We start from the raw sequence: 24,788 nt of genomic DNA on the forward strand, positions 1-24,788 counted from the left end.
TATTGTGAGGGTAAAGCTGAATCTGTTGTTTTTTTAAATGCTTATAGACATTTTGCCAGTTAAGATAAGTAGATTGATATAGTGATAATTTCCCTTAGTGTGCGGATCATTTTTTACTCCAAATAATATATCTATATTTGATAGTTTCAACTTGATATGAACTGAGTAATGAATTGCTCTTCAATAAAACTCCAAAGGTTACATACAACTGGGCATTCACAGAAAAAGTGTTTGATGTAAACTACTTTGTCACAACAATAAGTGCACTTGTTGGTTTCTTTATGTAACCAAGTGGTCTGCTTCCTTCAAAAACGTTTTTATGCACAAGCTGTATAAGCAGACGACGTCAGTTTTCCCAACTAACCAACTTCCAACACCTGGGCAGATTGTGTGACGCCATTCCCGGTTTGAACGCAAAGCCGCTTACGTCATTTTGTCCTTCTCGCCAGACAGCCTACTCCTCGACCAGTGTTGCGGCACACTATTGGCTGAGCTGGAATCTGTGTTTTTGCTCCACAGTATTTAATTAATATCTCTTTTGTCGGATCAGTAAACTACAAGTATTATATACTGGCAGAATCGTCGCGATTCCATCTTTAAATCTATTCCATTTATGTTTGCCCACGTTAAACTGATTTAACACAGTTTGTAATTTTCAGTGACGAGCTTGTTAAAACTGACCCTGTTCAGGTGACTTAAATTAAGATCATAAATTCATCTTAAATAATCAACGCTTCATTTTATACTCATTATAAGGTAGGTGTTGAGCTCTTTCTTTGCGACTTAACCAATGTAAATCAGTTCAGGAATCATTTAGAAATCTATCACTGAACACCTTGTAAGAAACACAGTTGTTGTTGGATTTGGCCTGATTTAAGCTGATCTGCTTTGCAGCACACGTGATTGTCCTTGCAGTCCACTTAACTTGCATAAATTGGCACAGTGAGTGATGAGTGGTCACTTCATACCTGGTCAGTCATCTGACCAGAGCCGCGCTATCTCTCTTGCTGTGTCACAAGCAGTGTGGGAGTGTGTGTCGTGTGTGCTCCCACACAACAGCTGACATCTCGCTATGTATTGATGTAAGTCTGTGTCTATGGTTCATCCATTGGGATCGATGAGGACCATCTAGTCATCCTGGGGGTGGGTGGGTTGGGCTCTGTGGGTGCGCAGATGACTGGTCAGGCCAATCCGCGCCCGGAAGGTTCTGACGCACTGTGGACAGGGGATGGTGGCAGCTGTCAGGAACTTGCTGGCACTGCTTTTCCTGGCCTGTCTGCATTGCTCTGCTGCAGTGATTCTGTTGTGGCGCCTTTGTGGACAGCTGAACGCCACTTTGGTCTGTCCATTGCATTCAGCTCCCATGTGTCGTGGCTGATGTTGAAGGCCTTCAGAGAAGCTTTCAGAGTGTCTTTGAAGCGCTTCTTTTGGCCTCCATGGGAGTGCTTGCCATGTTGGAGTTTGCCGTACAGCAGTTTCTTGGGGAGCCGGTGGTCTGGCATGTGAACTACATGGCCTGCATCAAGATGGTGTAGATGCTGGGCAAGTTTCCACGAGAGAGCACCTCTGTGTCAGGGATCTTCTCTTGCCACTTCATGCCAAGAAGTTTTCAGAGGCTGGTGGTGTGGAAGTGGTTCAGCTTTTTGGCGTGGAGTTTGTAGACCGTCTATGATTCATATCCATACAGCAGTGTGGTGAGAACTATGGCCTTGTATACTTTGAGCTTCATCTCCAGGGTGATGACAACTGTGCAAGAGAGTGTACTGCCCAGGTATGTGAACTTGTCCACCGCATTCAGTCGTTGCCTGTTGATGAAGATGTTTGGTTCAACGTAAGGCTTTCCTGGAATTGGTTGGTGCATCACCTCAGTCTTCTTTGTGCTGATTGTGAGGCCAAAGTTGTCACAGGCAGCAGAGAACTTGTTGACGCTGTGTTGCATGTCAGCTTTGGAGGCAGCATTGAGAGCGCAGTCATCAGCAAACAGGAAGTCGTTGACGGTGTCTGTCCTCACCTTGGTTTTTGCTTGAAGCCTCCTGAGGTTGAAGAGTGAGCCATCTGTGCGGTACCTGATGCAAATGCCTACGTCAGCATTTCTGAAGGCATCTGTCAGCATGGCTGAAAACATGAGACTGAACAGGGTGGGGGCAAGAACACACCCTTGCTTGACTCCGTTGGAGACAGGGAATGGTTCTGAAGTCTCTCTGTTGTCTTGGACTTGGGCCAGCATCCTATCGTGTAGTTGCTGTATGATGGTGATGAACTTTCTGGGACATCCGTATTTCGCCATGATTCTCCAAAGGCCATCTCTGCTAACAGTATCGAAGGCCTTGGTCAGATCGACATAGGTGGAGTAAAGGTTGGCGTTCTGTTCCTGATACTTCTCCTGGAGCTGCCAGGCAGCAAACACCATGTCGACAGTCCCGCGTTCTTTCTGGAAGCCACACTGGCTCTCTGGTAGGAGACCTTGCTCAAGGTGCGCTATGAGACGGTTGAGTAGCACTCTGGCCAGAGTCTTCCTGTGACGGACAGCAGGGATATTCCACGATGGTTGTCACAGGCCTGACGATTTCCTTTGCGCTTGTACAGGTGTATGATGGAAGCGTCTTTGAAGTCCTGTGGAACTGCCTCATGCTGCCAGATGAGCTGGAGCAGCTGATGAAGCTTCTCAGTCAGCGCCATACCACCTTCTTTGTAGACCTCAGCTGGAATGGAGTCTGAGCCAGGGGCTTTGCCATTGGATAGCAGATGGATAGCTTTCTGGGTCTGCTCCAAAGTTGGAATGGCATCCAACAACTCACTGACTGGCACCTGGGGGAGTCGGTCAATGGCTTCATCATTGATGGTGCAAGGGTGGTTCAGTACGCTGTCAAAGTGTTCAGCCCATCTCTCAAGGATCCCGTCCTTGTCAGTGATTAGGTTAGAACCATCAGCACTGAGGAGTGGAACAGATCCGGAGGTGGTGGGACCGTATACTTCTTTCAGGCCGTTATAGAAGTTCTTCATGTCGTTCCTGCAAAGCCCTGGATCTCATCGGCTTTGTTGCTCAACCAGGAATCCTGCATCTGCCACAGCTTCAGCTGGATGGTGCTGTGTGCGCTCTTCAGTATGTCTTTCTTTGACTGTGACTTGGGATCTTCAATGTGGGCTGTGTAGGCTTGGCGTTTGTCTTCCAGCAGCAGCTTGATCTCATTGCAGTTCTCATCAAACCAGTCTTTGTGCTTCCTGGCAGAAGACCCCAGGCACTCCATGGCAGTGTTGTACACCGTCTCATGCAGTGCGCCCCATGCTGCCTCTACATTCTGGTTGTCCAGCACGGTGGACTCAAGACGTTCCTCCAGGGTGTCAGCAAAGCTCTGCTTGATGTTGCCTAGTTCCAGCTTGTTGACATTCAGGCGTTTGTGTGCTTTCATGCCCTGAGGCCGTCTCTTGGGCTGGATGTGGAGGTTGAGTTTGGAGACGATAAGGCGGTGGTCTGTCCAGCACTCGGCGCCACACATGGCCCTCATGACTCGTACGTCCTGCCTGTCCCTCTTCCTGATGATGACAAAGTTGATGAGATGCCAATGCCCAGAGCGAGGATGCATCCATGACGTCCTGTTACGGGTAGGGAGGCAGAAGACGGTGTTTGTGATAAGAAGGTCGTGCTCGGCACATGTCTGGAGAAGCAGTTGACCATTGCTGTTACAGTTGCCAACCCCATGCTTCCCAATCACGCTTTCCCAGGAGGTGCTGTCACAGCCAACTCTCGCGTTAAAGTCACCAAGAATGATGAGCGTGTCTGTGTTGGGAACAGTGGTGATGACAGCGTTCAGGTCCTCATAGAACTTGTCCTTGATCTCATCCAGGTTGGTCATGGTGGGCGCATGGGCGCTGACAATGGTGGTAAACTTCTTCCCGTTGCATAAAGGGAGTTTCATCGTCATCAGGCGATCGTTCACTCCTCTTGGGGGGCCAGCCAGCTTGCCAACGAGGGTTGTCTTCACTGCAAAGCCAACTCAAGCATGACGTTTCTCTTCAGGTCCATGACCACTCCAAAAGAAGGTGTAGCCTGTGCCTCGCTCACAGAGTTCGCCTTCTTCTGCCAGTCTGGTCTCACTTAAGGCAGCGATGTCGATGTTGTACCTGGCTAGTTCACTCGCAATGAGTGCTGTGCGTCTCTGTGGTCTGTCTGAGTCGCCTCTGTCCAGAAGCGTATGCACGTTCCATGTGGCAATGGTCAATGGGGTGCTGCTTGTTTTCTCCTTTCTTTCCTTTGTGTGTCGACCGCTTGAGTAGGGTCCCCATCAGCCGCGGTATGCTGACTAGGGTGGTGTGGAGCAGGCAATGTTTAGGGCACCTTTTCTAGCCCCTTCCTCATGCCATGGAGGTGAGCAGTGCTGTCCTGAAGAGGGCTGTTCAGTCGCTCAGGGGCTGCCGATCTCCACCACTGCTCCAGTCGGTGAAAAACGACCCTATGGCCTGAGCCGCCTGTGTGCAGGTCCGCGGCTACGACTGCCAGTGTACCCACACCTGTCGCTTCGTCCCTCGCCTGTCGCCACAGGGCTTGGGGCAAATGATGGTATGGGATGAAGGATGACTGATGACTTGCGCAGTGACTTTGTTTATATTGAGGAGGAGTTGCACACCATCGACCTCACTCTCTTGTCCGAGACCATCTGTATCCAGTGGCAAGACGAGGTCAAGACGACTGGAGATGGCAACGGATGCAGTGGATGACCAGGATGTCCTATGTGCCTCATCCTGCCCTCAGCACTCCACAGTGCTCTGTTGCAACCGCCTTCCTCTCCGTTGAACCATGAAGGTTTCTTCCGCAGAGTCCACCGGATCCAGTCTTCACTTGCTTGGGGTAGACAAGCCCTAACTCACCAAGGGTTTGAGACCCGTTGGCTACCCTCACCTAGTTTAGCCAACCTGTCAAAGCCGTTGCCCGGGGATTGGGCGCTGCCACATGCTAGCAGCTTCTAGGACCCATAAGTGAGAGCTGGGTGCCGGTGGGGACCAACAGAGGATGAACCACTCCCGGAAGAGCGTGACAAGCCCCCCCCCCCCCCCCCCCCCCACTAGAGGTACTACCCCTCCCGTGCACCCCCTAACCCCCAAGTAAGTACTAGTGTGCAGAATGTTGATTTGTAAATTGTATTGTTTGACACAGTACTTGTGTTCATATGAGTATGTTCAGTTATTGCTTTGACATGTTAGTGACAGCTCGGCTATGATTGATCGAAATAATTGCCCTGTTGTCAAATGCTTGGAGCAGTGTTCCATTTGATTCTTCTTAACGTCACAGTCAGTGACGTCTCTGGACACTGATAGTTTGTTCGAGAATGTTCTAGTAAGTGTATATGACGCGTTCTTTCTCATTTGCTGTCACTGATGAAGGTTATGTTCCTTATCCGCTCTGGAGGAGGAGATTTAAATGTTGAGTATAAGCTTAGCTTAGTTGATATTTGGCTTTGATGCAACAGATAGCTTGTGTAAATTCATTCACTACTTAATGGTTAAGCCATGATGGTTCTTCACTTACTATCTGGTCTATCAGTTTGCCAGTATAATATCAAAGCCACTGATTCTATTATCTTGTTTATTATTCATGTATTATTTTACACGCTGATATCAGTTGTACTGCCACAGTGTGCTCAGTACTCTAAGATGTGTGTAGTATTCTGTTGTAGTGATATCAGCTACTGGTTAAAACCACCTGATATGTATCAGTCTGTTAATTGTAATTTAGTTATCATGCCCTCTCCTATACGGCTTACTCCAGTATAGTGTACATGATAAACTGATTCATTTGAGTCACTTTGACACAGTATAAGCTTTACCTAATCTATACTGTCAGTGTACTTTCACTAAATCAGCATAACTTCAGTCACTTTAACTGCACTATTTAAATGTATTAGAAATGTCATTTGATGTCAGCATTTGGTCTTCACACATATGCATTATGTTGTTGCTTATCCCAAACCCGAGTGATAGTCAATCCATGTAATATGTATACATGTGCTTTACTATTCACTTGTGCCGACATGTTGTGCTGTTTCATTCCAGGCACTGTCTTCTTTTTATGTCTTCTCCTTTATGTCTTCTCTTCTTATGTCTTCTTCTTTTCTTCTCTTCTTCATTATTTCTTCTTTTAGTTCTTTTCTACATAACTATTGTAAATAAAACAATAGAAAAACCCATTTGTGACTGACCTCTATATGTTCCTGGCCTGAGCGCGGGAATTCTTGTCTATCCTTTAATTCAGTCAATCATTAAGTCTTTTGTGCCGTCCCCTTGCATAACCACTCAGTTCAGTACACGGCTACATTTAATTTTCATTTTATTTAGAATTATATTTATTGGGTAGATATTATGAAGAATTTTCCTGTATAAAACTCTCAATCTGGTTTCCTTTGTGACTTCCTTTGCTCTTACCCAAGCTGATCTATTTCAAAATTAAATTTTCTGTGCCAAAAATAAACAGCTGATGGGGTGTCTGGTTCCTTATTAGCAGCTAACAGTTTCTTGACTTGTTTTGGTTTCCTGTTAAATTGGTTTACGTGACTTGTCTGTTCGTCTGTCTGACGTTTTCCTGTGTGTATCCACTGAACCCAGGAGTTAGGGATGGAATTAATTAGAACATTGCACTATAGCATTATAGTAGCTCTGTTTTGACCAGTTATACCGCTTACTTCATTCAGGCGTTGTTACACCTGTTTCTGCAGAACTTTAGATTGACAGGCATTTTTCTTCGACATCTGACAAAGTCCGACAGTCTTTCCGATTGCCTAGTGTGTTCCTGTCACGGCCATGTGTGCATGAGACACGTGCGTGACACCCACGCCAGCTGACATCGTGCATTGCCAAGTGGACCAGCAGCTCAGCTTCACCCTTCCATGCCCACCAACCTATCAACCAGCGTATACGCAAATCTGAGTACGTTTGACACACCAGGCAAAGGCACACTTAGCTTTCTTTGTCAGTTTTAGGGCGGATCAGCTCGGATCAGCTCCCTTTTATTTTCCGAGCCTGGTTAAAGCCGATTATGAACGTATGAGTCTTACCCACCACTGGGTCTGGGTGCCCGTAATCAGACCCCTTTTGGTTTCCACTCACCTCAGGGCTTAACTCCCTTGAATTCCCCTCAGGTCTTGAGCCCTGCTCATCCTCGGGATCTGAGAGAGTTTCTGACCCCTTTGAGCACCCCCAGAGCCTGAGCATTCAAGCTTACCATGAGTTTGCCTGCCGAATCACCCTACTGCAGTTCACCTGGCCATTGGTATTGGCCTCCCGCCATAGGTGGCTGTCATGGCATCATCATATTGACCTTTCACGATCTGATCCCTCATGGCTGCCACCATGATCGAATCCGTATAAGATCCCAAATCCTTGAAAGTAGTCTCTGGACTGCTCCTGTTTATAACCTGTTTCTGAACTGCTCTCCCCACTGTTCCTGTGCCCTTGGTATTTGTACACTGATGGAATGTCTTGGATAGGGGAATCGGTCTGAACGGACACTGAAGTGGGTGCTGCAATAGGGATGGGGCGTGGGGGGTCTCTTAGGTCATGCAATTGGTTTGACTGCCACTTCCTGTACTGGCGACATTCCAGCTTCTGGTGTCCTCTCTTTTGGCAGAAAAAACCCACCGCAACCGGGTGTCACGAGACAACTTTGTATGGCTCGTCTCTCCCTGCTTCCCCCTAGCCTTCGGGACTTCCAGTTGGCCGGTCAGTTTTTCCAAAGCCTTCTTCAGGAATCTCAGATCACCCTGAATTTTATCCAGCTTACTGGGGCCTCTTCTATGTCCAGCAAAAATATGCGGCATACCCCTCCCACAGCCACTACTTTTCCAAAATTGTGAATCACGGCTGGTGTTATGCCCCTCCCTTCTGCTTTGGCCATGTGGGACAAAGCTCCCATAGCCTCTATTTTCATAACATTGGGAATGATGGCTGGCGATATGTCTCCATTTTGTTTTGGACCTGTGGGATTCGCCTAACTTGCCTGTGTGTTTGGCGTAGAGTGCACTCTCCCTGGGTGTGTACCTTCCAGCCAAACTCAAGCAGAGACCACGGCCAGTGATGCACCCTTCCTGGTCCCCTTCATCGCTTTGCGCCCATTCCAACCGGGGATGGGATCTACGGCTGACGAACGGGCGGCAATCCGGTCTAGACCCATTCTCCAAATCAGTGGCTGGCTCCTACTACCTTCTTGGATGGCAGTCTCTTCTGCTGGCTCCCGAGCAAGGACTGACAGGCAAGTTCCCTTGCTGGTGATGGTCTGATGCTAATGAGGCTGGATATTGCTCACGTGTGGCTTTTTCGGTCGGCTCTGCCTGCTTCTGTGCTGGCTTTCCAAAATATATTTGAGATAAAAAAATTAAAAAAAGTGAGTCTTCCCCCTCGACTTACAGCTTGGCCTCCACACCCCAGGAGTCAACTTTTCATATATTTCGTGAAGTCGCACCAGCTCTTGAGCCTCCTCAGCCCCCATCACATGAACCATGTCCATGGTTTCTTGTGGAGACGCTTTGTTGATATTCAGTTTAAGAGCCATCTTTTTTCTTCCTCTTTTCAGTCACTGAAGTTGTCTCTTTCGTTTGTGGGCTAATTTAATGGACTTACTTTTGATAGAATTTCAGCAACGTGTCGTTGACCCTAATTGCTACTGTGGTTAACGCACTTTGAGAATTTATGAAGCCTAGGCTGGTAACAGCGACAGTACTGTCGAGATTGGTGTTGACAGTCGCGCTTTGGTGGGGCCGTGCAGGACGTCGTCTGCTACTGTAGTGGCAGTTAAACCAATGGGGTGATGTCATACTGGTTAGTCTAATGGGTGTTTGCTGACTGATTTGACCACTGTTGTATCCGTCATGATGCCTGAGCACAGCGTGAGTTGTTAATCAGCGAGTGCCGTCTGCTTCCTTTGGTATGAGTGACCGCCCTTTGGAGATAGCGGTCCCATTGTAAATGACATCTGCTTATACCCCATTTCACAACAGAACTGCGTCTTTTCCTCGGATCAGACGCTGAGGTGGTGGAATATGCATCACATTTGCTAAACACTTGGAACATTGTTTCTCCTTTAAAAGTTAAACCTGTCTTTTGAAACTGCAGAAACTGATTTGGCGGTTATGAATGTTTCCATCTGTTTTATTAAATTTTGTTTGTATCGACCACCACCAAGTAGATGAACAAACTGTCAGATCACACTTTTTCCGAATTTCGTAATCTTCTTTTTTCTTACAGATCCAAACCTAGCAATCTCATCCTTGTTGGTGACTTTATTGTACATTTTGAATCTTCTCCTACAGTGGATCACACCAGTTTCGCAATCTCTTCTATGACCATGATCTTATCCAAGTAATTGACGAACCCACTCACAAAACAGGGTCACACTCTTGATTTACTCGTACTTGAAGACAGACCTTTCATACCTACGAGATCTTTAATTCAAAGCCTTCATGTCAAAAACATTACATCAAGTATCGAATTTCGAAGAAGATTGACAGTGGCTCTTTCTGTGAAGATGTCGGAAAAGCAGCTTCTTCATGAACAGCCAAGAATAGTGTAACAAACAGTGTTGACAGGGCAAAGTCACAGTTCTTCTCTTCTAAAATCCTTGCATTCACCACAGCCAAACACTTATTCAACGCTACGAACAATCTACTACTTAAATTAAAACACTCCTCTCCCTACAATATTTTCGGTACAGGAACTAACTAAAAATATGCATTCGTGAGAAGCTTGACTCTGGTCTCCTTCTTCACCCGTTAAAGAACGCGTGTACAGTTATCCTGTCTCACATTGTTTCCAGCCGGTTACCGAAGACTTTGTGAAGAAAGTGTGTCTGAAAGCTTGTCAGAAATCCTGTGAGCTTGACACTGTCCCGTCCTCTTTGTTGGTTGAATGTACTGATGTTCTACTGCCACATATTACTCATGTCATCAATCATTCCTCACTGTCTGGTTGTTTCCCTGAAAGCTTCAGATCTGCTGTTGTACGTCCACTCATCAAGAAACCATCTTTGGATCATAATTGAAAAATTATCGATCTGTTCCAAATCTGTCATTTTTATCAAAACTGCTGGAAAAGATTGTACTGTCTCGGCTCTTAACTCATTTGGAACAAATCGTTTACTTAATTCTCACCAGTCAGTTCATATACGTGATCATAGCTGCAAAACGGTTCTTCTCAGAATAGTGAATGATTTGCTTTCTGGGTTTGATGATGATAAGATATCTGTTCTCGCTCTTTTAGACTTGTCAGCAGCTTTTGACACTATCGACCACTCTATTCTCTTAAACAGACTTAAAACTTCCTTTGGTATTCGTGACACTGCACCAGCATGGATCACGTCTTACCTGTCAGATCGTGCACAGAAAGTGTGTGTAAATGGTAGATATTCTAGTGTATTAGCTTTAAGATATGGTATCCGACATGGGTCCGTCCTAGGTCCTGTTTTTTTCGTGCTGTATGCGGCTCCTGTGTCAGATGTAATCAGTCATCATGCGACGTCGCATGAGAGCTTTGCTGATGACACTCAACTTTATCAGTCGACTTCCATGGCTGAATTTGATGCAGTGGTGACTCAAACACGGGAGGACTGGATAACTCTCAATAAGCTGCAACGAAACGATAAGACTGAATTTATGATAGCCTGTCCAATGAAGTTTCGTCAACATCCTTCCTTTCCTGACTGTTCTGATCAATAGCACACCTGTTTCACTTTCTCCGTCTGTTCGCGGTCTTGGTGTAATCCTAGACCAGTCTCTTTCCTTCCAACAGCACATTTCGAATGTCTGTAAAGTTGCCTTTCTGGAACTGTGTAGAATCAGTTCTATCCGCCACTAACTCTCAACCGATGCAACCAAGACACTTGTATGCGCTCAGGTTCTCTCAAGATTGGACAAATGCCATTCTCTTTTGGCCAGCCTTCCCAAATATCTGTTAGACAGACTTCAACGAATTCAGAATAACACTGCAGGACTCATTTGCAGAGCTTCTAAATTTGACCATGTTTCTCCTCTCCTTTTTCTCTCCACTGGTTGCCCGTTTCTGATCGAATAGACTATAAGCTACCCACTCTGCAATCAACGGATCTGGCCCCAAGTATCTTTCTGAACTCCTCCATATCTATACTTCGCCTCGCCACCTCCGTTCTTCCTCTGATACTCGACTTCTCAGGCTCACATCAGAAGTAAGACCTATCGACGCAGATCGTTTTCTTTTAAATCGCCAAAGAAGTGGAACAAGCTCCCTGATAACCTCCGTCATTCTGATTCCCTTGCATTTTTTAAATCTGGTATTAAAACTCACCTCTTCCCTCAGCAGTAAGTTCTGTTGTGGCAGGTCCACTTCCTTTGCGTGAGCTGTGCTTGACAATGTGTGTATACATATGTATGTGTACAAAACTACATGCAGTTATGTGAATGTGTATTGGTGTGTGTGTGTGTGTTTGTCGTGTGCCTATGTGTGCGCATGTGATGAGGGTAGCTGCTATGTACATATGTATGTTGAAATGTATGCATGCATTGTGTGTGTGTGTGTGTGTGTGTGTGTGTGTTTGTGTGTGTGTTTAGTTTCTTACTTGCATTTGGTGTGTGTATGTAACATTGATGAAATGAGTTATGTAAACACATGGATGTGTGCTATATTAGTATCCGTTATTATTATTAGCTATATTAGTATCCATTATTATTATTATTAACAATAGATGTCCCGATTCCAGTCTTCTGCATAATATCAATCACGATTTACAAGATACGCTCGACACCATGCTCCTGTGCCTACCAGATACGCCACTGACCGTCCTTCGGCCATTTGGGTCACAGATGATAACAAAGTTTCCAAATGGACGCCGAAGCAGTCAAAGAGAAGGTGGCGATCCACCCACCTTTTTATGCGTCGCCAAATATTCACCGAACAATGCTCTTTTCGTAAATCACCTCAAGACAATGCCAAAAGTGAGCATCATTGTGCTCACTTGGCTAAATTCGAATTTACTCATTCTTTTTTTCAAGTAACTGATAAACCGTTTGACAAGAATTCCCATTCTTCACCGATTCTGCTCCTGATGTTCACTCTCATACATGCAACGACGCCCCCTTGTAGTACATTTGAACGTGTTTCTGAGAACACAGTCCGTGATTTGCTTTATCAGTACACATTTAAATGTTGTGATCTGGATTCTCTGCCGCTGATCTGTTTAAACTGCGCTCAAATGGTCTTCTTCCATTTATCACAAAGATTGTAAATACCACTCTGTATACAGTTTTTCCCCTGAATATTATAAACATGCTATGGTCACACCTCAAGAAACCTGGTCTTGACAAAGAGAACCTAAGAAAAAAAACTACATCGCCTACCTATTTCGGATTTACCCTTTATGTCAAAAGTAACTGTGAGAGTCGTTTTACATCAGCCCCTCAGTCATTTCTCATCTAATGACCTCCTTGAGGTGTTTCCGTCTGCATACAGAGAGAATTACAACACAGAGACAGCCCTCTTATACATGTTCAACACATTGTCCTGAGCATACACCAAAGATGTCTCAGTTTCGTGTTTGCTCGATCTGTCGACAACTTTCGACACAATAGATCACGATATTCTTCTCAGCCGTCTTCATAATACTTTTGGAATTTCTGGCCTCGACTGGTTTATATCTTACCTTTCAGTCGCACTATATGGATATTCTTCTTCAGTTTTCATTCTGAAGGCAGGCGACTTCCTGTTAAATATGACGTTCCCCAAGGTCTGATTCTTGACCCAATATTATATTGTCTGTATACTCCGCCACTGTACGACATCATAAGCCAACATTGATGTGATTTCCACAAGTTCACAGATGACACCCAACTCACAAAAGCTTCTTCTCTCAAGTTCTTTTGTTATCCTTCGCAAAAACATAGAGATGTGTTTTGTTGCTGTTAAGGAGTTGACCCAGCTCAAGTTTAATGAAGTCAAGACAGAAGCCATATTTAAAGGTTCTAAGTAATTTCAGACCGTACCTTGACTGTCTGCAATGCTGATGCCAACTTTCATTATTTTGCCAGAAACCTTAGTGCTCTGTCCATGCAAGACCATGTAGTAACTTATGTAAAATTGAAACTTCCAACTGAGAAAACTCCCTACAATTCGCCATTTTAAAGGTTCTCGCCCATCTTACTTATCTTGTGTCCTTTAGAACAGAATAGAATGTCACGTATTATTACCAAGTGCGACATGGAATGTTGGAAGAGGGGGGTAGCACATAGAAGGTGCAAACATACACTGAAAATCATATACAAACACATAGACAATGGAATTTTTTACACGTGCCAAAAATACATATGAATTCTTGTGGATGCTCTTTCTTCCTCACACACACGCACACACACACACACACACACACACACACACACACACACACACAGCATATCACTTGAACGTACGCCACAAATTACATATTACATATGGACGGGGGTGAAGACCACATATGTAGACTGCTGATCGCACAATTTTCAGTTACACATTTTGGGTTGGTTTCAGAGACAGGGCACTGACTGCTTTTGGGGAAAAAGCCACTGGAGAAAGATTTGTATTGGTCTTAATAATTCTACATCGGCGAACCGAGGGAAGCATCTCAAAATTAATAAAAGTTAGATGTGATACATCCTGGGTAACTGATGTTGCTTTTCTGAGTATCTGCTGGTGGTAGATGTCGCCCAGAGATAGTAGGTGAGACCCAGTAATCTTGGTGGCGGTTTGTACACTTCTGTTCAGAGCTGTGTTTTCTGCATCAGAAATGTTTCTGTGCAAAACAGTAATAGCAAAGGTCAACACACTTTCATTGACAGCTCTGTTAATCATGATTTCTTTTTTGAGTCTAAACCGAAGAAATTACAGGCGCTGTTGTGCTTAATTATAGGCGCTGTTGTGCTTAATTACAGGCGCTGTTGTGCTTAATTACAGGCGCTGTTGTGCTTTGTTAACAATTTTCGTGTTTTCTTCTCCCATTTCAAATGATATGAAACGATCAGTCCGAGAAATTTAAATTCACTGACGAACTCTACTTGCTTGCCTTCAATAAGTGGTAAGGGGTCAGACTTTGTCTTCCTGAAATCTAGAATCAGTTCTATTGTTTTTGAGACGTTGCGTTCTAAGTTGCTTTGATCACAACAGCTGACACGTTCCATTACCTCTTAAATGTTACTCATCACTGTTCGTAATCAGCCCTTACAGAGTAGTGTCACCGGAAACGTAACTATGGTGTTGAATTACTATGAGTTGCACAGCCGTGTGTAAATAATGAATATACAGTGTGGATAGAGAATACATCATTATGGAGCGCCTATCGTGAGAATACAGGCGGAGGAGGGAGGTCATCATCTTTAACAAAAAAGTGTCACTGCGTCTGGACAAATCCATATATGCTAAACCACTTCTGCTAGGCAGATGCGTGAACAGTAGCATAACCCAACGCGCTTAGTCAGGCCTTGAGTGCATGCATGTATATTTGTGCATGCTGCACACAGGACCAAGGTTTATCGTCTCATCCGAATGACTAGCGTCAAGACCATCACTCAAGATCTAGAGAGAAAATACAAGCGACTGTATTTTGAACCAGTGCGCTCAGATTGTATTGCTTCCAATTAGGACGCGTGTTGCAACGCCAACATATATATTATTATTATTACTAGCTTTCATTCTGGACTGATTTGAAACACATTCTTTTTAGAAATGTGTGTGTGTGTGTGTGTTAGACTACGTCAACGAATGGGACCAGACCTTCACGTTCCAGTGTCCTGGTGAGGGTTTCGTCACTGGCATGGACAGTGTGCATAACAACCATTACGAGGACAGGAGATTTAAGTTCCACTGCTGTGAGTTCCCAGGTAAAGTGCTTTTCCCCTCCCCTTCTAAACACACACACACACACACACACACACACACTAGCGAGGGCAGCAGTAATCACGTGTGTACCATGCTGACGTTGCCTCTTGTTATTTTATGCAGTTTGTTGAAAGCAGGAAGGAGAGTGTGTTTGGAGTGGGGAGATTCATGATATTGGGAATGGTTACAGGATGATAAAACCATCGTTCATTATAGATCTGATTTTATCATCAGTTTAATGTCTTTTCATTTCAAGCCATGCTGGGTTTGCCTCTTGTTAATTTTTGCAGTTTGTTTAAAGCAGGAAGGAGAGTAAGTTTTGATGTGGGGAGATTCATGAAAATAGGAAAGGTTATATTATATGATCGCTTATTATAGATCTGACTTTATCACTAGTTTAATGCATTTTCATTTCACCTTTAACTTTGGTGCAAACTACCAATGCTTAATATTCTGTATGCTCCAAAAGGCGTCAAATGATTACATATTCGCGAGTGTGTGTGTGTGTGTGTGTGTGTGTGTTAGCTCGTGATGGCTTAAACCTAACATTTGTTCTCAGGAGCTCTTGCCCACCGGTGCTACTTCACCAACTGGGAAAACGAAATGGACCACACTCTGGACTACCTAGTGCCTAATGGTAAAATCCTGAGGGGCGTGGCCAGCTATCACAGCAACCATAACGAGTAAGACTGTTAAAATAAGCGAATATTTCATCAAATAATATCAGGTCTGCTAATTTTACCACGGTAGTACCACGGTATCTTAATTATTTCGAAATTAACAGTCAAAACTCAATAACCAGTCGAGGCCTATCCAGTTGGAGAAGAGGGTGTATTATGCTGAACTAGGTAAAATCGAATCCCTAAATCTGTTTTTCCCCTCTAAAATATACATTTATGTAATCTGTTGTCTTTGATTTTTGCTTTTCCCATATCTCGTTTATGATCGATGCTATTGCAGATTAACACTGGGATTTTTGCAGACTTCCCCAATGGGTAGATTATGCTTTGTCAGACCTGACCTTACATTCCTCTGATGAGATTTAACCTCGTGGGAAGGTCGTTGTTTACTCCTCTTTCAGCGAAGAAACCTCTGACGCTTGAACCCTATGAAAAGCTGCCTCCAAAGAAATGTGGTTGGAAGGGGTGAAAGTGGCAGCGACAGTCCAATTTGAGAAAGCCCAGATGGTGAAAGTCCACAGTCCCCTAGAAACATGCCTTGCCTTATATCCGCCACATTGTAGTCGGGAGGTCAATACAAGATAGCCCAGAACCTTCCCTTCCACCTTTTTCCCCACACAATAGCTGGTATAAACCATGTAGTGATGCGGAAGGGTTGGAAGGTGGGAGCAATACAAACCAGTCCAGAATGACGTTCTTCCTCTTTCCCCATCATATCGTAATGTGAGGTAGTCAGTACAGGGTAGCCTAGACCTACCTTCTCGTAGTTTCACTACATTGCGCGTGCTTTTACAGAAGGACGACCCCACGTTGATAAAGAGGGGCTGGTGGAGGCCAGTTCAGAATGAGCCTTCTCCTTTATTTGACAGCCAAATGCACACCTGATATGAAGGTAAAATTTGAATACTTTCGAACTTTGGAGCTGATCTGGTCTCGCCCCGATCTGGACCTAACGTCAGGTCAGATGTTCTCCTCTGCTACTGGTAACCATGTAACCCAGTATTACCTGCCGCATGTGAGGAGTGAACCCAACAACAAAATCCGAACTGTAGATGGAAGGGCTCTGCCAGATTTGACTTTATCAAGACATGCCACATCATGAAAGAAAAAATAATTACACATACTTTACCATGACCCACCTGCGCAGACCCAGCAGGGGTCTGATTCCATGCCCTGTACAAGCTACTACCTGCTGCAGGGGAGAAAACGAAAGTAGATGCGGCTGGTTACATCCAGTTCTCATTTTGAATCCAGACCTCTTCCTGTTCGATATGGTGTTCCCCAGGTTCAGTTCTTGGTTCAATATTATCTAGTCTGTACACTCAACCAGTGTCTGACATCATCAGCCAACATCAATGTGATTTTCACAAGTCTGCAGATGACACCAACAGCTTCTTCCCCAAATTCTTTTACCGTCCTCAGTTAAAAAAAAAAAGAAAGAAAAGAAAGAAAAAAAGATGTGCATTGTTGCTGTAAAAGAGTGGATGGTTACAAACCAGCTTAAACTCGATGACGTCAAGACAGAAGCCATTCTTATAGGCTCTTAAGTCCGCATTCAGTTGCATTTCAGGACATACCTTGACTGTCTGCAATACTGATATCTACTTTCAAAATTTTGTCAGAAACCTGGGTGCATTTTTTTTTTATTCAGCTCTGTCCATGCACGACCATGTCAGTAATTTATGTAAAACTGCAAACAGCTTCTTTGTTCCTTGATCCTAAGTCACATTGACTACTGCAATTCACTACTTTCTGATCTGCCTTCTGACTTGTCACACCTTCAGGCGATTTTGAACAATGCTGCAAGAATCATTTTCAGAAAATCAAAAAGGGATCAAGTTACCTCATTCTCACGTGAACTTTACTGGTTATTCATCCAGTACAGAATTCAGTACCAACTGCCATATTGGCTTATCGCCACTTTGAAGGATATATCCCATATTACTTATCTTCTGTCCTTTATATTTACACCACTTCCCGTTATCTCAGGTCTTCTGCTGAAAATCTCCTTCGAGTCCCCCAAACCTCTTCAAAGAATCTGGCCAAAGGGCCTTTCAGTATCAAGTATGAAAATTTCCTCCGGATATCCGTCACTTGCCAACGCTGTCCTCCTTCAAAACAAACTTGAAAACCCACCTATTCAAACAGGCCTTTGGGTGTGATGAAGCATAGCTAATTGTCTGCATTCTTCTTCCTCTTACCCACCCCACACAACCCTCTACAGAAATCATCATGTAGTTTCTGTGTCTGTCGGTGGGTGTTTGTGTGTGTGCGAGGGTGTGTGTTTTCGCGAGCATGTGTGCGTACGTGTGTAGGGTATTTTTGTATTGTGTGTGTGTGTGTGTGTGTGTGTGTGTGTGTGTGTGTGTGTGTTCATATTTAAAATTTGTAGTATTGTCTTGGTGTATAAATACATATATGTCTTGGTGTATAAATACAAATATGTATTTTTTTTCATGTGCAGAGGTATGTTATTATGTACTATTGTACGAGTATATGTTTTATCATGAAGAGTGTGCCACATGAGTACTATTATTATTTTCATTATTACAAATACAGATACAGCAATTTTTTTTTTAACAAATGCATATCAATATAAGTATTTGTGCCTGCACACTCACACATGCATACACACACATACACACACGCGTGCGCGCGCACGTTTGAACATATGCCGCACATTACACACAGACGGTGCTGATGACTAGATCTTCAGGTGAATGGTTGTTGATTGCCCAATTCTCTTTAACTCACTCAGTACGGCCAGTCCTCTCTTCTCCTCTACACAGACCCCTCGGATGTCCAGTGGGTGTCTCAATGACCCAACCTTTAGCTTCCGTCGTCAGAATTGTGGTATTCTTTGTCAACATTCACCTCTTCAGTGGAAGAGCCTTCTGCTTGTAATATTTTGATGGTGGTAACTGGGATGAAACGCTGTTAATGTCGTCTCTTTCGTCGTTCGTATGGAGAGAGTTAAACATACTGGGTTTGTTCGAGAGACAAGGCATTTAGTGCTTTGGGGGGAAAAGCCACTGGTGAAGTTTTGTTCCTAATAATTATGTACTGACGACCTGAGGGGAGCATCTCGAAAATCCCAAAACGTGGATGTGAATCGTCCTGGCTGATTGATTTTGCTTTTCTGAGTAGCCGCTCATGATACACATCGTCCAGGGAAGGTAGACCAGCCCCCGTAATAACCATGATTTCTTTTTTTAATCACATACTTTTTGAGGCGCCGATGAAATTACAGGCGCTGTTGTGCTTTCTTAACAATTCTTTTTTTCATATTTTTCTCCCATTTCAATTCATTAGAAATGACCAGTCCAAGAAATTTAAAAATCCCTACTGATCTCTACTTGCTTGTCTTGAATGACAAGTGGTAAGGGATAAGACTCAGTCTTTCTGGAATCTTAAATTAATCCTCTTGTTTTTCATAGGTTCTAAGTTCTAAGTTGTTTTGATCACAACAGCTGGCAAGTTCTAGTAATTTTCCCCTGTGTTTTGACTTGTCACTGTTCGTAATCAGCACTTCTTGAGTAAAAACTTGCAAACATCAGCAAACGAGCTGGTTTCCAACAGTTCCGCAGCACAGAAGACCAGGTCACCTATTTGCAAGGAATTGAGGATACTTTCCAGAAGCAGAAGCTGGTCTTCGTTGCCTGAATTGATCTTCAGAAGGCTTTCAATAAAGTCTTCATGCACTGCTTGTGAAACTGCTGAGGAATGGAGTTTCCTATTACATGTTCCAGTGGAATAAGTCCTACCTCTACAGCCACAGGGCAAGAGTCTGTCTTGACAGAGTCCACAGTCCAACGTTCTTGCTGCGATATGGCGTTCTACAAGGCAGTGTTCTCTCACCATCACTATTCCCGCTTTTCATCAATAACCTGGTGTCAAAACTGCCCAAGGGAATCAAGGTGCTGGCGAACTGGTGATATTGTGCAAGGAGGAACATCCAACCACAGCCACCTATTGCCTACAGCTGGCGGTAGAAACGCTCAGCAGCAGGGCTGAGGGCTAGTGTATTGCTCTTTACAAGGACAAGTCCTCCACCACCCTCTTCACCTTGTCACTAAAACAGAAAGCAGGCACCATCACCATGGACAAAACCCTGCTGAAAGAGGATGATGAAGCTACCTACCTCGGAGTCACCTTTGACAGATGGCTGATCTGGAAACCCCACATTGCCAAATACTCGGTCAGGAGAAATGGTCCACCTTTCATCCCCCCCTAATAAATTTTTCATATGTATTTTTTGGTGCTTTAGAGTGTATAGATCACGAAAAATTATGTTAACATCAAAAATCTTGGGACTCACTGTCCCTTCTGGCTTAATTTTGAAGGGTACCCATCTCAGGTGGCACGGCTGCTTTTCGTCGGTCCAAAACCTTCCATAAGTTTGGTGATCACCCGTGTCTTTGTTATTTGAGCTACAAGAATTTCCTTTATGTTTTTGTTGACAGTAATGCCTTCTGCACCATATGCAATAATCAGAACGACAATATATGCAATAAGGTGACCGCAGTCAAGCTACGTGTGTACCCACGGTCTGTCACGCGTTGCGAACAGTGAATTTGCCTAAATGTTTGCAATAAACTGTCTCTCTAGAAAACTGTGCAACTTATTAGAAACAAAGTACACCACAGTTTCAAAGAACAGTCTCTTGTGATTCTTTTGAGCAAAGCCACATCACCATGGGCCTATTCAGCTGTCCTCTGCCGCCGGTTTATCTCCCCTACCCCCTATTTGGCTTCAACGCCAATTTAATTCTTTACCAATTCATATTGGTCTATTTATTGAAAAAAACGTTTATGTGCACTTTCCAAGTGTGAGCACATGGGTGTGTGTGTATGTGTGTGTGTGTGTGTGTGTGTGTGCTGTCCTCTGTCACCGGTTTATCTCCCCTACACCCTATCTCATCATTCTGAGTCGCTTCCCTTGGCATAAGTAGAAAGCGACTCTTCTGATACGTAGGATATGACAGCTTCTTCTTCGTCGTCAGTCTGGAAAGTCCACAAGGAAGTCAACCATATCTGCGGGCAGAATGACGTCTTCTGCGGACCACATTGGTTCCCAGGTGCCATCAACGTCGATCCATCCATGTCCATTGCTTGCTGCTGGAACATCAGAAATGGGTTCGAGAGCCCTTTTCCAAATGGCAACTTGATAGTTGCTCCGTTTGATGTGCTCTTGAAGAGTTTGTTTGCACGGAGGCATGCTTGCCATGTCAACGTTGTGGTTTGCATTCAATGGCTCATCTCCACATCTCTCCTTGAGCAGCTGGTGTCGGAGTTTATTGACACTGATGAAACAATGTCTGCCATACACAGGTGAAGGTCTCAAGATCGGCTTTGACTTCTTCAGCGATGGCCCATATATCTCCAAGGCGGGCAATTGTTTCCACAAATCTTGGATTCTGCTGAAGAACTTTGATGGGTTTTATTTACCCAGTGCCCTTGAACGCACTTGTGTCGCAGCTGGTATAAGCATGAAGAGCCAGGAAGGCGGTGCAGTGCTGTTGCCTGTATGCTTTTGCGATGTCAGTGACGTTGATGAGCCAATGTTTGTGCCCCATTCCTGTGTCGAACAGAATCACCACATCCTTCTGCTGCAGAGTGAAGTGCAGGAGAATGAAGAACATGTCCGAGTAGGGACTCCTGACGCGGACGAACCTGTAGCCATTCCGTTCAGTGTACGCACAGTAGAGGGCAACTCTAGAATCCGTCTCTTCTTGTGTGGATTTGAGCGTTGCGATTGGCATCCTTGTTGTCTTCAGCTCATCTGCCGATTGCAGCAGGAAGGTTTCTCCCTCACATATCAACATGACTTTTCTGTCCCTTGAATTTTGGCGCATTCTCATCTTTGCTCCAAACGTCGAGTAATACTTGAGTGAGCTGCTTCTTATTTTCGTTGTTTGACAGAAACGTCTTCCAGTCTGCAGGACGCTTGGTGCTTTCTCCTTTCACGATGATCTTATCGCCAGTGCCTCTCCTTTTCCTTTCCATCGCTTTGATTGAGTACGTTTTGTACATGTCTGTACTGAACACCACGTCCGTTCCCTTTGGCAGCATGTCAAATATCTTCTGGTTGATCTCCCTGAATTTGGAAGGAAGCTGTTGCAAGCAGTGAAACACTGCATTGCCATCAATCACAACCAGCGTCGCATCATGGGGAGGTAGAGCGGCATCTTCCATATCTTTGGTGAGGTAGTTGAACCCTGTTGCTTTGACGGTCTTGGCAAGGAAATTGTCAGCAGTGGCAATACTGTAAGGTACAGGACTAAGTTGGTATGTCATCAACTGTTTCAGATCGAGTTGAACACCTGCTTCCTGTGCCTTCAGAAGGAGTTGAAAGGCAATGTTCCCTTGTTGTTTGTATTCCACAACCTCCTTCTTGGTAGTCTTCATGTGGACGGTTTTGTTCATCGATGCCATCGTTTTCAGGTTTAGCTGCTTGACTGGTTCAAAGAAATGGTCATTTGCCATCAGTCTCTGCGTGAGGAACGCCTCCTTCGCGGCTTTACCAGTTTTTTTTCTACCCTCAACACATCATGCTGAATGCCAGCTGTGACAGATGCTCCAGATGACAAGGCAATGAGTTTGACCGAGGCTTCCTCGCAGAAAGGGTTGATGAAACTTTTGATTACATCCTGATTCTTCATGACGTTGCTTTCTCTCTTCAGTCTCTCAGAAGGACACAAGTCACGATGTCTACTGCCAACCTCATCACCTTGTGCCATGCCAACCATGTTGAGAGTTGCATGAAGATACTTTGACCTCTCATGGGTTGTCCTGACCCATCTGTGGTAGGCTTTCTGGTTGGACAGCAGTCCCGTGAGACCAGCGCCACCTCCGCCAGCTCCTCCTTGGCTTTTGGCGTGCTTCATGAACGTTTCTTCCATGGTCTTGTCCACTGCATAGCGATTACCAGGAATGAAGGACCTTGCCACGCTGAAAGCACCTCTCTGCAGCATCTCCTTGGCTCCAGGATGTGACAAGTCAATGTTTGCCAAGAAGACTGAGAAGAAGGTCAGGCACCGTGTGTAGTTTTGTCCATCAAAACTGAAGAAGAAGTCTGGCATTTGGGACATCGTTTGTGTGTAGAGCAGGAAGTCGTTGATTTTGACAGCCTCAAGGAGCGCAAGGACAAGCCATACATGATCGATGTACGACAACCAAAATTGTGCAGTTGGTCCAAAGGCTCTTTCTCTGACTCTCTCTGTGAACTGTTCGTACTCTACCATAAAACTGGGAATAGCTTCATCTTGCTGAAGCTCAGTCAACGTCTCTTTTGAGAAGAAACATGAGGCTGTCTAGAGTTTGATCATGCTGTCTTCTGACAGTGTCGGAAATGACGTGTCTTCATCTCTGATTTCAAGATATCTTTCCAGCACCAAGCGTTCTAGACTCTCAAGCATTGTCCTATGGCAGAACAATGCTCGTTCATAATGTTTGCCAGACGGCACCCCTTGCAGAGAACCAGAAGAGATCAGGGCTGCCTCCAGAAGGATATCTCCGAAACCAGAACCATTCAGCTTTTTCCCAAGCATCTTGAGGTACGCACAGGCAAGGTGGAATGTACCGATCATAATGATATGCTTCTTGTACTGGTCAGGTTGGTTCCAGACGATCGGGTAGGCTTTCATACAAACCCCAAGAACAAACGTAGTGATAACGTACTCTTGTCCAACCTCTTTCCTGGACTGTCTTGTACTCGGTGACTGGGTGATGGATCACAGGGTAGTAGTCCAATGTCGTCTTCTTTGCAGGGTTAATGGTAATAATGTCAGAACGTTTATTCGACATGGCTCAAAATTCACAATAATACTTTCATGCTTCACCCTCGTGGTTCCGCACCGCTTGAAATACTTTCCCCATGTAATCTTTCACTACAGTATAGAGTCTTTCGTTTCATAAAGAAAACACACACACACACACACACACACACACACACACACACACACACACACACACACATGTGCTCACACTTGGAAAGTGCACATAAACGTTTTTTTCAATAAATAGACCAATATGAATTTGTAAAGAATTAAATTGGCGCTGAAGCCAAATAGGGGGTAGGGGAGATAAACCGGCAGCAGAGGACAGCAGAATAGGCCCATGGTGATGTGGCTTAGCTCAAAAGAATCACAAGAGACTGTTCTTTGAAACTGTGGTGTACTTTGTTTCTAATAAGTTGCACAGTTTTCTAGAGAGACAGTTTATTGCAAACATTTAGGCAAATTCACAGTTCGCAACGTGTGACAGACGGTGGGTACACACGTAGCTTCACTGCGGTCACTTTATTGCATATATTGTCGTTCTGATTATTGCATATGGTGCAAAAGGCATTACTGTCAACAAAAACATAAAGGAAATTCTTGTAGCTCAAATAACAAAGACATGGGTGATCACCAAACTTATGGAAGGTTTTGGACCGACGAAAAGCAGCCGTGCCACCTGAGATGGGTACCCTTCAAAATTAAGCCAGAAGGGACAGTGAGTCCCAAGATTTTTGATGTTAACATGATTTTTCGTGATCTATACACTCTAAAGCACCAAAAAATACATATGAAAAATTTATTAGGGGGGTTGGGGGGGGGGGGTGTGTGTGTGAAAGGTGAACTATTTCTCCTGACAAGGCAGAGGCAAAAGGCAGGCATAAGCTGGCAATTCTGCACAAACTTGCAGGTACCACTTTGGGAGGCACTGAGGAGATACTGAAAACAGTATACCACGGAACAGTCAGATACCATCTCGAACATGGCGCTTGGGCGACAACTGTAAAGACAAACCAGCAAGCCCTTGACAAAGTCCAGAACCAGGCACTGCCTACCATCACTGGTGTGATGAGGTCAACGCCAATCAAGGAAATTGGAAAGCTTACAGGCACCCAACTTCTCAACCTGCAGATAGACGGCAAAATCATGGCAAGGTAGAAAATTACAAATGTTTGCATGACCACCCCATCAAACAGAAAGTGAATGGCTTCACCAAGAACAGACTGAAAATGAGTGTAGTGGGGTGCCAAAGGCAGGTGAATACTGCAAACTGGAGTGAATGCATGACCTGTTGCCAATATATATACTTGACTCTATCCGAACATATTAAGGCACACATACACTGTTAGCAAGGGTGTGCAGCCCACTTTCGTGGTGCACTTTTCGTCGCTCATAGAGTGAGAAATAGGTCATATGACGATATGCGCAGCCCACTACCGCAACTGGCTTCTCCGAGCTTGCACTTTGTTCGGACA

The 24,788-nt window shown here is 44.6% G+C and overlaps 2 protein-coding genes across 5 annotated transcripts in view; one reads left to right on the forward strand and one right to left on the reverse strand.

Annotated features, from left to right (window-relative positions):
• The window catches only part of LOC143282428 (calpain-9-like), a 233,811-nt gene that overhangs the window by 78,216 nt on the left and 130,807 nt on the right, over nucleotides 1-24,788 (reverse strand). The window lies entirely within an intron of this gene.
• The window catches only part of LOC143282438 (hemagglutinin/amebocyte aggregation factor-like), a 58,404-nt gene that overhangs the window by 7,017 nt on the left and 26,599 nt on the right, over nucleotides 1-24,788 (forward strand). For all 4 annotated transcript variants that reach the window (XM_076588100.1, XM_076588090.1, XM_076588083.1 and 1 more), the window contains exons 3-4: nucleotides 14,727-14,858; nucleotides 15,416-15,539. In XM_076588100.1, the coding sequence (XP_076444215.1) occupies nucleotides 14,727-14,858; nucleotides 15,416-15,539 (256 nt within the window). The remainder of the gene's footprint in view (nucleotides 1-14,726; nucleotides 14,859-15,415; nucleotides 15,540-24,788) is intronic.

This window comes from Babylonia areolata, chromosome 1, assembly GCF_041734735.1.
Source record: "Babylonia areolata isolate BAREFJ2019XMU chromosome 1, ASM4173473v1, whole genome shotgun sequence".
Taxonomy (NCBI): Eukaryota; Metazoa; Mollusca; class Gastropoda; order Neogastropoda; family Buccinidae; genus Babylonia; species Babylonia areolata.